The 15,217-nt window shown below is 31.6% G+C and overlaps 1 protein-coding gene across 1 annotated transcript in view; it reads left to right on the plus strand.

Moving 5' to 3' along the window:
• The window catches only part of LOC133324937 (methylcytosine dioxygenase TET-like), a 180,871-nt gene that overhangs the window by 12,373 nt on the left and 153,281 nt on the right, over positions 1-15,217 (plus strand). The window contains exon 3 of the mRNA XM_061533760.1: positions 597-614. Coding sequence (XP_061389744.1) covers positions 597-614 — 18 coding nt within the window. The remainder of the gene's footprint in view (positions 1-596; positions 615-15,217) is intronic.

The raw sequence follows: 15,217 nt of genomic DNA on the forward strand, positions 1-15,217 counted from the left end.
TGAGTTATCAACTTTAAACAAGACTAGGAGTTTGGTGTACAGATGTGTGTGTGTGTCGCTGTGACTTGTATACCATTGTCCTTGCAATGCAATGTTCAGGACTTGTAGATAAATATTATTACAGGTGAGAGTAGATGTGTGTGAATGTATGTGTGAGTGTGTGTTTGTTTTAAGTATGTGCCTACCTACATACACATTGTAACGGAAAAAAATATAAGATTTCATATGCGGTAGATAGGTACATCATAATGTTAATGGCATAACATGTAAGTAGCATATTCTGTTTATGTTTTGTTTTGCAAATCCGCTTATTAAATGGAAAATTTAACTTCTCATTTTTTGTTTTTGTTGGATAACTTTATTATGCGTTTTCTTTTTTCCTTTTAAGTTTTAAATGTCATAATTTCTACTTTTTTGAAAAAAATAAAAGGCCTTTTAATGCATAAATCGGCCCATTTCTCTTACTTGAGGAAAATCCACATTTATATTTATTTATATTTTTAATTAATTGGAAAATATATTTTTATACTAATTTCTATGTTTTTTTATAAGAAAAGTAATTCTAATTTTTTATTTTTTTTTTATTTTCTTTACAGGAACCCAAAGCCAAACAAGTATGTATTACTTTTATATTTTTCATTGTTTATTAAAATTTATTTTTTTTTATAAAATATAAACAAAAATTAGATACGCCTTTAGTTTATATCCCAGTATATAATAACACAACAAAAACAATTAAAATATGACAGACATTTCAATATTTGCCAAGTATAAATTTTGTTTTATAACATACACCTTTATACACAGGACATGTATGAAATTCATATATGTATGTATGTTTGTATTTTGTTTTCGAGTTTAGTTGAATATCAAGTTGTTTATGGTAGTGATGGATTTATGTATCTGTATGTGTATGTTATGTTAGGGGCAGGTGTTTTTTCGGTTTTGCTAACCATCGCTCTATGGATTCAGCAAGCTAAAAAAGTTTCACTTTATGCTTTCCATTTGCCATGCTGGGCTTGTGTTTGCCTGGGTTTCGTTCGTTATGCTAAACTTGAAATCACACTTATAAGAGTGATACAATGAAAAAATATTTAAGAAGAAAAAGAAAAAGAGAGAAACACTTTAAGGAGCCAGTAAGCAAATATCTTTAGAAATTCTAAGTTCATTAAACTTTCTTTCAAGAGATCCTTTATTTAGATTTTAATATATAGAAATTGAAATAAAAATGTAACAGTGTCTTATTGGAAGTCCTGACATCTTGAAAATATTCTCGTTTAAGAAAATTAACATTTCATATCACTGCAACAAAAGTTTTGAGTAATTCAAAATAAATGCCTCTGTCATGACCATTATTGCAGTGGTGGCATTAGTAGATTAGCTCAATGTGGCCAAAATAAAATCATCAAAAAAACTTCATTCGAAGTACAATTCAATGTGCAAAATACTTCTCGAAACATTATTGTAAATTAAATAATGAACGAAATCTCTTGTGTCTGCATAAATTTGTACGTGTTTTGGATAATGCATGAACATTTCATTCTTTCATGTGTCATATATGTGCGTGTAAGTGTTTGCTGACGTATGAACAACAGATAGGTCTGGAAAAATACGTGGTTGCATTCTATACACAATTACAACACCGTGCAACACAAAAAATAATTATCGGGAATTTCCAAAAAATTATGATTGAAGGGCTAATTTAAAAATACGTGTCAATATTTGCCATTTCCAAGACATTCGAAAATATTCGGATTAAGATTTCTCGAAATCCTTGCATTTTAGATGTATTTGGCAATTAAATGTGAGGAATATTTTTGTCTAATACGTTAATCCTCTGTCGACTCTCTGATCTATCTATCTATCTATCTATCTATCTATCCACTTTTTTTAAATTTCTCGATAATTATCAAAAAAAAATTGTTCAATGTAATAAATAATAGCTATTCGGTTGAAAAACGTGTCAAAAAATGCACCTATATATTTCTTTTTCTATTCCAAAAATTCCTCACATTCGATTTTTCGATTTTTATTCGCTTTCAACCTCACAGACAAATCATGGAATTTGTCCCATCTTTTTTTCAACATTTCTTTTATGAATGCAATAATCACATATGACAACCAGTCATTATCAGTTCACTTACGACATCAGTATTACCCTTCAATGTTCGATGGAGCGGACGTCCCATATAACCTTCGCCTTTGGGTGGGTGTCGGCCACGATGGAATTCACTAAACCAGCTTGTTACAGTTTCGTCAAAGATTTTAATTCATCGGTGTACTCTTGTCGTATTAATCCTCGTCGAAAATTGTTACACATAATCCAAATAGATTTTTGCAACACAACACATGGTCGTACGTAAAACCACAATGAATACGTTTAGGCTAAGAATTTCAAACATTCCCATTTAAATGTCAGATGACACCAGAGGACACATAGTGTTGCTACAAAAATATTTAAAAAAAATAATCTGTTCAATTTTTTAACTCAACTAATTTTTGTTCGTGAACATTTGTTGCATTCCATTCTATCACACATATTAAATAGGGAAAATATTTTTCAATTTCATTTTAAATTTATATTTATTTGCATCTGCTTCCTTTATTTAAATTTAAATGAATAATTTATCCAATAAATTTTCACATTTCACCAATAAACAAAATGCATTTTTCAAATAGTCTCTGTATATGCTTCCGAATATTATTATTATTTTATATTTGGTGTTGTTGTTGTTGCACTGCTTCCGAATAAGTTCATGGTGCTTATTATTGTTATTGCTGCAGCCAATATGACAAAAACTACTACTGCTGCTGCTGGTACTGGCGGTGAGGATGATGTACTCGATAATGATGGTGATGATGTTGATGTTGACGACGATTATAGAATTCATTTAGAAGACTAGCTGTATATAAAACACAGTTCATAACTGTCAGTTATTTAAACAACGAAATGATTGGAGGATGGATGAATGGTTGGAGGTTTGGTTTGGGTTGAATACCAGAATGCATGAATGAATGGATTGTTGGTTTGAGGTTTTGTACATCGATGGTTGTGATGGTACTACATTCATTTAGTTGATGGCATGTCAGGCCTGCAACATCATCAGCAAATGAACTGTAACTGATTGTTATGCGTTCGTTAAATGATGATAATTTGTGACATCCTTTTTAAGTGAAAAAAAATACTCACTCACAGCCACAAATACAAAAAATATAAACACATAAAAAGAATGAAACAAAAATTTTGATTGAAAGTGTTAAATTGATAAAATAAAAAAAACTACAGTCACCACAACAACTGCTAGCTAAAGAACAAAATTATTTACAATTTACATGAGAATGCCATTTTATTTTACAAAAATTATTATTAAATTTAATACTGCAGACTGTTGCTTTTGCTGCTGCCGCCGCCACTAATGGCTCAATTGGGATACGAAAATGTAATATTATCACTCCATTATCTTTGAAGCGTAGAGAATGCAGCTTCCTTCCATTGCATTTCCCCCCACACAAATATAGATATGTAAATTTATTTATTTTTCTAACCTCTTATGAGCTAAACTATCCATAGTGCCTTAGTTGCAAATTTCAATTTTCTCTCAAGTTTGTATTAGACACACACACATACACATAATCATATATCCTTGATACCTTCATTTTCTATGGCACTATCATATCCTTTTCTTATAAGCATCTGCAATATTGGCACACAATGTTTCTTGATGATGATGGCGTTGACGACGACGTCGATGATTCCCTCTTTCACAAAAGCTATTTGAGAGAGTTTATTAAACACAAGAGGGTTAGTTTTCTTACCTTTAGGACAGTATTTCTATATGTATGTTGTGGTTAGGTTACACTGTGAGAAATATGATGATAAGATAAAATCGTAATAAAAACTTCCGCCTTATTTTAGGTATTTTCATGGTCCTAGGCGTATTTTCTAATTTTTTGCCAAAATCACAAATATAAAAATCGATACCATGTTCGGTATACTGAAGGACTTATCCTTTTTTCTAACTTGAATATGCATAGTTTATTATTTCGTTTTCTGGTGAAAAAAAATATAAAAACTAAAGGGGGGCAGTACGAAACAGTGTGCAAATTATTAAGAACTGTTAGATTTAAAATAATCGATGCTAATTTTCTGTAATAAAAAATTAGTAAAAAAAAACCTTAAAGCATTTCAATAGCGAAGGAAAATTGATATTATTATTTTCCGAAAGTGTATGTCCCGAGCGACTAACAATTTTGAATGTGCTAAAAAATTCCACAACACAACATTACTTTTAAATTTTGAATTTTTTTTATTTTTTCATTAGGAAAATTCTGAAATGATTCTGCTGTATAGCCGAGCTCATGATTTTTTTACCATGTATTAGTTTGCATTGCATTACAAGTTTTTATCATACTAAAACAAGGTCGTTATTTTCTCATGAGCTACATACACATATACATCGACATCGCCAGCATAGCAACATAACTTCCACCAAACTAGACAAGGAAAACAATTAGTAAATGTTACCTTTTTTGTTTGTTTGTCCCCCGTTTTAACGTTTTGTGTGATGAAAACAACAGCAACAACTGCAACAGACTTCATGGTTGGGCAACCAAAAGCGCCGTCCGCCCATAAATATGCACGAATTCCATAACAGGACAGGTTCAATTTAACCCTTTGACTTCTTTGTCATCGATGCATGAACAATTGGCCAAAAGGTGTAACATTGTCTTGGCAGCGAGTGTGAGCCAGTCCACAAAAAAATAAAAACAACAAAAACCTCTAGATTTCCATCCAATTCAGGGAAAATCAACCCTTCCCAGTTATGACATGAAAAATTGAAATAAAGTGCAGTTAGATCCAAATGGATCCACTTATGATGGCTCTGGGCAGTATGTCCGCATGTCTGGGGAAAAGCGAGCAAGCAAGCAATTTTCCATGCAGTTACATGTCATAAATGGAAATGGTATCGACAAAGGATCATAACTAACTGCATTCGATACAAATTTTCAATTTTCTTTTCATGTTTCAGAATCAAAAAAAGGGTTGGCGTTTTTTTGTTTATTCGCCATACCGTGCGTGTATCTGTCGTTTAATTAAAGAGGGTTTTATAGACTTCAATGCAAATTGACAATTTGTTTTCAGTTTTTGTTTGTTTTCTTTATTTGTAGCTGTTGTTGTTGTTGCACCTTTGTTACAAATATTGATTGTTATTTTTTTATTTGTATAAAATATGCAAATTCAAAATAAATAAACTGTTGGTGAAAACAACAACAACAAACAAGTGGGGAAACAAGAAAAGAAAATAATATTGTGTGAAATAAACTTTAATTGGAATTCATTTTTGTTAAATAAATGCAAATTGTTGCAGTTTATAGAATCAAAAATAAACGAAACGAAATTAAAATAATTTGACCTTGTTAGATGCTTTCAGATTTACTTTACAACACACAGAGAGTTTGGTCAAGGTTTCAGGGATTTGAAAACGTTCTTAACAAAATTTCAAAAGGTCTGAACATTGAGCTATTTTTATTTATATTTTAAATCTTTAGCTGTTTTCCAAGTTTTTTTTCAATTTGACATGTCTCCAATGTCTTATAAAATTTAACGACCTATCCATTTTTTATACAAATATTTTAAATTAAACAATCCACGCCTATTTTGAGACCTAAAAAAATTTTAAACAGTCCACGCCTATTTTGAGACCTATAAAATATTTTTAAAAAATTCACACCTATGTTGAGTCATAAAAAAATAAGTTTAAACAATTCACGCCTTTTTTGAGACTTAATTTTTTTTAAATCCACGCCTATGTTGAGTTCTTAAAAATATTTTTAAAAAATCCTCGCTTATGTTTAGACCTAAAAAATATGTTTAAAGAAGCCACGCCTAGTTTGAGACTTTTTAGATTTTCTTCACAATACACAGGGAGTTTGGTCACGGTTTCAGGGATTTGAAAGCGTTCTTAACAAAATTTCAAAAGATCTCAACATTGAGTTATTTTTTTATTTATATCTTAAATCTTTAGCTGTTTTTCCAATTTTTTTTTTTTCAAATTGACATGACTCTAAGGTTTTATCAAATTTAACGACATTTTTTATATAAATAATTGTTTTTAAATCGTAAAATATGTATTGTTTGTATGCAAAACCAATTGATTACCCCCTTGCAATTATATATGTATCTTCAATTTATAACACTTTCCAAAATTCGATTACAAATCAATTTTCTAAATCGATTTTTGGTCGATATTGTTTTTGAAATAAAATCAGATTTTTCCTCAATTGATGTTTTATTTTTGGTTTCTTTACAATGTCACCAGCTATTGCCAGCATATTATTTCTGGTACATGGCCAATAAAAATAACAAAAATATGATTTGATTTCCCCAACATCCACACAAAATGTATACACTTTTCAAAACTCGTTCGTTTCTTTTTTTGTTTTCGAGAATTTACGCGTTTCTTTTCTTTATTGATACCCCCATTTTACGCACTGAGATAAAGTACTATCTAAATCCAATTTAAATAAAACGAAATCTTAGGAATCTCTCAATATATTTTATCCTTGTTTTTGGCATTTTGTAAAAATTTAAAGGTTAAATTATAAATTATATTTCACAGCCTTTTTTCTCCAATAAATGTTCCCCATTTGTTTCCAGCTTGATTGTGTGTGTGTGCGAGTTCTCTTGCAAACACTTCAAGTCATTTCATTGCATTATCATCCCTTAAAGTTGTTGTAAATCGAGAAAAAAAAAACAGAAAAGAACTTATTTCACTTTTTTCCTTCTTTCCTGTTGCTGCGAACAAGAACAACAACACCAATATGAAATCTATTACAACAGCGCCGTCATCTTCTTCAGCCAACACCAACACCATCATAAACATCATACTCGCACCAATCCATAAGTCGTACGTTTTTGTTTAAGGGTAGTTTCGCTTGATGATGCCTTGTAGTGTTGTTCTTCTTGTTTTTTTCCTGTTCTGACGTTCAGCGAAAACAACATCATCAACTTAAAAATTTATATAGAAAATGCGCAAAAAAAGTTGAAAAAAAAACGAATTAAATACACGAAATAAGCGAAAAAAAGTGCAGAACGAACAAAAAACAAGTGAGAAACGAAAGTAGCAGTAAACAAAAAAAAAAACGAAATTCTGCTACTACTTACTTACTACTGGAATAGTTACTTGCTATCGTTGCTGTTATTATTGTTGTTGTTGTTTTAACATAAAAACACAGTTTTATGTTGTTGTAGCCAACGATATTGGTGGTGGTGGTGGCGACGTTGGCAATGGAGCAAAGCCAAAAGCCTTACAACCAACGCAAGTCACACAGCTAGCCTGCTAGCCAGCCATCAAGAAAGCAGGAAGCTCAACGGTAATAGGACCTTCGAATGTCGAAGAAACCCACAAAATATTTTCAACTTAAGGAGAAGGACTCACACCAAATTACGTTACTTAGCAAGGCAGGAAGGCAAGGGGGCGGGCGGACATTGAATGGCATGAACATGACTCAGAGACACCACAAAACTTTTTTGTTTGTTTGGTTTTTTTCCTGGCAGCACAACCCACATAAATGCACACACACACAACAAGGGCCAGTCACTAACACACATCACCAACACGTTACTGCAAAACAATCCAAAAACAAAAAGTAAAACTTATATCCTGCAAGGATGATGATGATGATGACGATGTGATGATTTTGTTTGGCAGCACTCTGTGCAATTGTTGGTAAACAAAAACTATTTAAAAACATTATTTTTGGGAGAAATTTGCAATTTCTAAATTGCATGGCATTGCAAGGATGTACACGGGGAGAAATAAGTAGGTACTATACTATGGAGTTGACAGATAATATAAAAAATTATTGTATGATTATTTTGATCAATTATTTTGGGATGGTAAGGCATTAAAAATATTTTAAAAAATCGAATTGAATAGTTGGACCTTAAAACTATTTTTAAAAAATCCAAACATATATTGAAGCTCTAAAAACTATTGTTAAAAAATCATCCACCTCAATATTCAGACCTTACAAATATTTTTAAAAATCCAACCCTTGTTGAAAGCTTAATTTTCCAAAAATTCAAGCCTATGTTGGGTCTTTTTTTTAATCCACGCCTATTTTTAAAAAATAAAAAAAGCTTATGTTGAGACCTAAAAAATATTTTTAAAAAATTCACGCCTATGTTAAGACCTTAAAAATCCACACCTAGGTTGGGACCTTAAAAATTCACACCTTAGATGGGACCTTAAAAACTATTTTTACTATTTTGAGACTTAAAACAATAGTCTTTAAAAAATTCTCGCCTATTTTGAGACTTAAAACAATAGTATTTAAAAAACCAGGCCTATGTTGAGACCTAAAAGATATTTTTTAAATATCCTCGCCTATATAGAGATCTAAACAAATATTTTTAAAATATCCACGCCTATGTTGAAGGCAATAAAAATATTTTTAAAAAATTTAAGCCCATGTTGAAACTTCAAAAAATATTTTAAAAAATCCATATTTAAAAAATCTACACTTATGAGGAGACCTCAACAAATATTTATAAAAAAATGCAAAATTATTAAAAAAATCCACGTCTATGTTAAGGTCATGAACAAATATTTAAAAATCCTGCGGTGATTCTTGAACAAATATTAAGAAAAATCCACCTGGACCTGTATTTAACATTCGATTTTTATGTTAAATTGGCTAAAAATCAACTAAATCCTATATAAAGCAAGATAAAAACTGCATTGGCAACACCATACATCCCCCTGATCGATCGAGCGAGCCCCTTAACAAAACAACTCAACACAATGTTTATAATTGAAAATAAAATAGTCATTTGTTGTTTAATTAAATAAACTTTTGTTTTTAATTTTATTACGAACAATTCCTCAACACATTTTCTTTATATGCAAGTACTTATGATTCTATTCTATATTACAAAATTTCCCCCCGAAAATAAAAATTTCCTCACAAGTATTTCATAATAATATTTCTTCGACCACAATCATTTGCTTTTTCCATTGGGGGAGCCTAAAGATGAAGTATTACAACATGCATTATTGCACAAATAACAAGAACTTAACGATTACTTAACAACAACCGAAATAAACCACAACAACAACAACAACAAATTCAAGAAAACTTAAGCAATCAAATGCGAACAACAGAAACAATTTGAAAACAGAATATCTAGGGCCAAAACACACAAAAAATCCCCCTTTTTTAATAATAATAAAAAATACAAATACAACAAATCTTCTTCAAGATGATAAATAGAAATTATAAGCTCAGCCCTATATATGTATTTACATATGGAATATTTATTCGTATTCTATTGTTTTGTAAAGTATGTGCATATTCAATTATATGAAGATGTATTTATTTAACAAAAATGGATTATAAACTTTAGAAGAATATCAAAAGAAAAAAAATGCAAGATATTGGGGGGACTAGAGAGTATTTTATATTTTTACAAATAAGACAATGGTATTATGACCTCTTATTGACATAAAAAATGTGTTTTAATGGCTCACAAAGTGTGTATACAAAACTATATTTTCACACACTCATATACTTTGCAGTCGAACTTCTTTAACAAGAATTTTGTCTTTAAATGGAAGCATCTGTAGTGACAGTAGCACTAAGGAGACAAATTGCAATTAATTACATACCTCAAAGTCTCAAATGGCGGTTTTTTTTCTTTTGGGGATAATGGCGGTTCGTACTGTATATTTGTATATAATTTTTCTAAATTTTTTTTTTCCAAAAAGAAACTTATTTTCTTTACAACTTCAATTTTATTTTTCTCTACATTTAAAAAATAAAATATTTCTTGAAAAAAAAACAAAATTTCGCCCCGCAATATTATCACAAGCAAGTGCATCAAAGCAGAAGAGTACATATACAATGAGGCATATGTATATGTATATATGTATTTACATATAGAATATGCAAGTTAGTAGCATAAATTCACACAAAAGCATACATGCATATGTAGAACTTGACAAATACATTCGATGGTGTGATTTGCAACTAAACAATAACGACATTGCCAACCACCGAAAACCACGCAACACGCAATTTTTACTATATTCAGTAAAGTTAGGTCTCTGCTAATACAGCAGGGTAATTTCATGACAATTACAACATCAATAACACGTATTAAGTATAAAAGCTGTATTTGATACAGATATTCACATTTAACCGACTTTGGACGAATTTTCGAATTAAATATGTACTCATAAACAAAGTGCAGAACAAGGTCAACTTCAGAAAATCTGAATATTGGTTTGATAATTTTCCACGTCTACTACTCTCCATACAAAAGTTGTCGAAGCTTCTGGAAAGAAATTGTATAAATTTATATTTTTGCATCTCTGAACCGTAAATCAGTAATAATCTAGGAGTTCGAGTGCAATTTTCTATATATATTTGGCCTACGCAACATTATACGCCATCGGTAATTTCCATTGGAAAGTTTGACATTTCTTGGCGTAAATATACTCAGTATGAATAGACGTACTACCTTGTGTTGTATTGTTTACGTTGACTTGAAAACTCAATTTGCCAAAAATTGAATTAAATCGTGGAGATTTTTTGGTGCGACTATTTTTTACGTGTTTCGACGCGGATTATTACGACAAGAATGCATCGGTATTTATAAGCAGCTTCCTGTCACACATGAAAACCTATAAAATAATAATAAATATTCACAGTTTCATTATAAGGCCAGAAATATTAGGTTGGGGAGAAGGAAATCCGTTGTTTTTATATGAACTGTCGGACTTTATTTAATATGCTTCAAAATGTCCGATTTGGCCAAATATGCACCGTTTTGTTGTTCGATTTGTTGTCATTTTAAAGGTAACTTCATAGAAGTCCTGCTCTCTATTTGCAAAAAACTCTAGTAGTCGATTTTCACAATCCTCCTTAGATACCACTTTTTTATCATTAAAAAAATTTTGCAATGCAAGAAAAATATGATAATCGCTAGGTGTCAAGTCCGGACTGTATGGCGGATGCATTAAAACTTCCCAACCAAGTTCCCGAAGTTTCTGGCGAGTCACTGTAGATGTGTGTGTGGCCTAGCATTATCCTGGTGGAACACGACACCTCTACTAATGGCAAATTCTGGCCGTTTTTGATTAATTGCCATCTTTAGCGTTTGGCTATATTAAAGCAACTCATAATAAATAATCCCCTTCCAGTACCACCAAATGCATAGCAAAACCTTCATGGCAGTTAGTTCTGCTTTGGCTACCGTTTAAAGTGCTTCACTCTTTGACCAATATCGTTTTCGCACAGGGTTATCGAAAGTGATCCATTTCTCATCTCCAGTCACCATCCGTTTAAGAAATGGGTCTATATCATTCCGTTTGGCCAAGGCTTCACAGATGGAAATTCGATCCATCCTATTATTTTCTGTTAATTGGTGTGGCACCCAAACATCGAGCTTCTGGATTCAAGCTTTGTGTAATGATTTAAAACAGTTTTATGATCGATGTTTAGTTGCTGGGCGAACTTACGACTGCCGGCCAACGATTTTACCGGAGAAGTGATGAAAAAATAATGGATTTCATTTTCCCCAACCTAATATATAGTAGCCCTTGTAATAATAATAATAAAAATAATAGTTGGTGTTGCACCGTGTGTGCCATGTGTGGAACACTACATTTCTCCTTTTTTATTTATTATATGCATATTTACATACATATATACATTTACACATACATCTACACACAGATGTGAATGCTAATACTTCACACCACATTCTACAATTGAAAATGCACCCCATTTTTATAAAGATATTGCAAAAGACAACTATCTGGCAAATAATGACTTTTGGCATAGAAGAGAATGTCTTCTCCTTGTTCCTGTATTTCTTCTATATATTTGTCAACTGTTTCAGGGTGCAGTGAAGTGTAACAACAGCAGCAGTGGCAGCGTGTGCATGTCTTAAGGAATTTTCAAACAAATATTTGTTAAACATTTTACATTCCTTTTCATTTTTTCAGTGAAACAAAAAAGAAGAGCTTTGGCAGCAGTTATTACAATTAGGTTCGTTGGTGTATATATTCCCTGTGAACTCAAAACAGTATAGCTAGTAAAAATGCTTTTGATGTGGCCAACACACGAACACACACATGTACATATATGTATGTTGCTTTTAGTCATCAAAATAGAAAGAAGGACTAGCAGCTGTTTTTAGCTCGTTTAATACTCTCTTAGCATTTTGGCGTCATATCAAACATGGCAACGTTTTTTTTTCTGCTGCTTCTGTTGTTGTTGTTCTTGTTGCTCGAGAATTGACAAAGTTACGTCGCAAATAGTAAAGCCAAAGCAATGCCAAAGGACATGGATATGGAAAATGATCCATCCACAAAAAAAAACAGCAAGAAACAAGGAAATCGTATAGAAAACAAGTAGTAAAGAAGAGAAAGAAAATACGCATAAAACGATTTCAAAGGAAAAAAAAACAGTGCCAACAGTTACAGTGGAATATACAGCCACATATTTATTCACATACATACATACTTACTCGTATATATGAATAGTATATGCAAGTACTCTAACGTTAAATGACCTCTTCATTTCTCCAACTCTTTGGAGATGTGTGACCAATACCATCAGTTCGCATTTCTTTTTTTAATGTGAAAAATGTTTGATTTAAAAATGAGAAAAAAAACTCCGACTTGCTTACTTAAGCTGCACCGCTGCTTTTGCTGCTTTCAACTTTGATGCGTAATAAAATGAATGTTTACCAAGAGCTTGTTTTCTTCTAATTTTTCAAGTCAAAACTTCAGACACTCACACTCACACAATCACAATCTTACGCACATTTAGACAAACAGATCCCATCCTTTTGAAAAACAAAAACAACAACAATATTTTGCGGCAAGTATATAAAGAACAAAGAAGCATACGCACTTTTCTTGGTCTTCTACATGGCTTTAGCTAGCTAGTCAGTCATCCCGGCCCAGCCCATCCTTGTTACCGTTCTTGTTCTTCTTATTCCTTGCACTTTTTTCCCGTATGACTGACTACGTTTCATGTGAGTTTTGTTCACGCACGTGAGAGTCTGTACACACAAGACGCACTTTAATCCTGAAGTGCGCAAAAAAAACCAAACTGAAATATTGGAATGAGATGCTGAGGTGTATGCGTCACTTGTCTAGTTTCTTGAATGTGTGTATGAGTGTGTGTTTTTTTCTATTTCTTGCTTAGCAACTGCAATGACTGCGTTTTTTATGCTCTTGTCTCTGTTGGTATGGGGAGACAAATATAGCAGAAGGAGTGGAAAAAATGCGTACGTGTGTCTTCAAAGGATGTTATTCTCATAAGAACTTGCTGATGGAATCAACTAACATGCCATAAACGTTTGATGTTAGTTAGTTTAGTTTTTGTTGTTGTAGCTGTTGTTTCTTCAAATCCTTGTTGACATCAAATGCCTTTTAGACATACTACACAGAAGTGGTTGTTAGTCAGTCACCCATCCGCCTTCTTTTTGCGTAGAAAAATTATTGATCGAAGGGAATATATAATTTTTTTTAGTTTTGATTAATAATTTAATAGAAGATATTCTTGGTAATAAATTTGGGAAAAATTTTGTGATAGTGGCACTTGCTCGGACTCCAATAACGTAGGAAAATTTCGATGTTATGAAGCATCTAAAAATTGTGTAATTTGTCTCCTACAAAGCTATGCCATTCAACAATTATGCAATTAGGTCAATCCTGAAATTGAATAAAATCAAATTTTCCATTAAATTTGTCATTCCGTTTGCAACACTTCCAAAGAATCGCCTGATACCCCAATAGAGTGCTAGATCTGAATAATATTTTACGGCTTTTGGAATTACGATAGAAATCCAAATATATTTATGAAAAGTTCTGACATTTTGTATAGACATTGCTAATACTTCTAGGATGATTGGTGTTACAACTTGGGATATATCGGTTCATATTTTGGTATAGCCGCCATATAGAGGAACCCCCATTATTCCTTTTTTGATGGATTTTTGTTTTTCAACCTAATTTTCTGTAATTTTGTTTTTTGGATTCAAATTGACACCACCAGATGTTCCAGTTTTCAATATAGTCGCCATATAATTTCCATATTTTGTTGACTTCTACACGCTTTTCAACCAAACTTCCGTGTAATTTTTATATTTTGAATTCTCATTATATGTCAAATCTCACTACCACAAATTATCAATATGGGTCCCCGCTTTGGTATAGCACTCACATATAACAATAAACTCACTATTATTAGGATTTTTAGAAATATTTTACAATCGTCATGTTTAATTTTCCATATATTCAAGATTATTAGGTTTAGAGGCAGATCTGCAACCTTGGGGACTGAGATCAAAATATTTCTAAAGGCTCGATTCTGATTTTGACCGAAGTAAAAAAAATTTACACCGAAACTCTAAGACGAATCAAAATACGCCTTAGAATCTGCATATTTAACTATTCACAGTAGGTGAATTTGAACAGCACAGGTATGAGATCGATATGTAGTAACAAAATAAACAAAAATCCAACAGAAGTAGGTCGTTTTAATTCAAAATATACGAGACCACCGGGCTTCAATAAATTCCAAAAAAAATATTTTTTTAGAACTTGTTTCAAAAATAGTCATCTAAAAATTCCCACAACTCTTGAGAAGTGAGTAACTTGCTCTCTTTAACATTTACCGTATATTTTATAATGCCAGAAGATCTTTAAAAGTATAATTTTTAAAAATATATTTTTTCTAAAAAAAATCTGCTATCCGATCAATATTTCACAATAAATCATTCGTATTATTGTATTGGAAATTAGAAGAAATATTCAAAACTTGAAATTGTCATTAACATCTTATAGCAAAAATCTGTATTTCTTGAAGTTTTTTTCTTCTATTTTTTTCAAACATTTTTTTGATAAAGATTTTTTTTTTAATTCTAAGCTGCTTAGCAACCAGAATCAATAAGAAAACTTCTAATAAGTCGGAGAAATAAAGTCAATTCGATTTGAAGGAAGGAAGGAAAAAACTTCTGTTTCCATAGTTTGTACGGTAAACAGGCTTAGAGGGGTGCAAAGGAAAACAATTCAAACAAAAATTAAAAAAAATAAACAGAAAAATTCGAAATTCACGTAAAGGACAAAACGAGGACGAACTGTCGTCTATCAGCTGCTGGTATATTTAAAAGACACTCAACTTGTTTTGAAAATGA

The sequence above is a fragment of the Musca vetustissima genome, unplaced genomic scaffold (genome assembly GCF_032173495.1).
Source record: "Musca vetustissima isolate MV318-11 ecotype Yass unplaced genomic scaffold, APGP_CSIRO_Mvet_v1 utg20894, whole genome shotgun sequence".
In the NCBI taxonomy this organism is placed as follows: Eukaryota; Metazoa; Arthropoda; class Insecta; order Diptera; family Muscidae; genus Musca; species Musca vetustissima.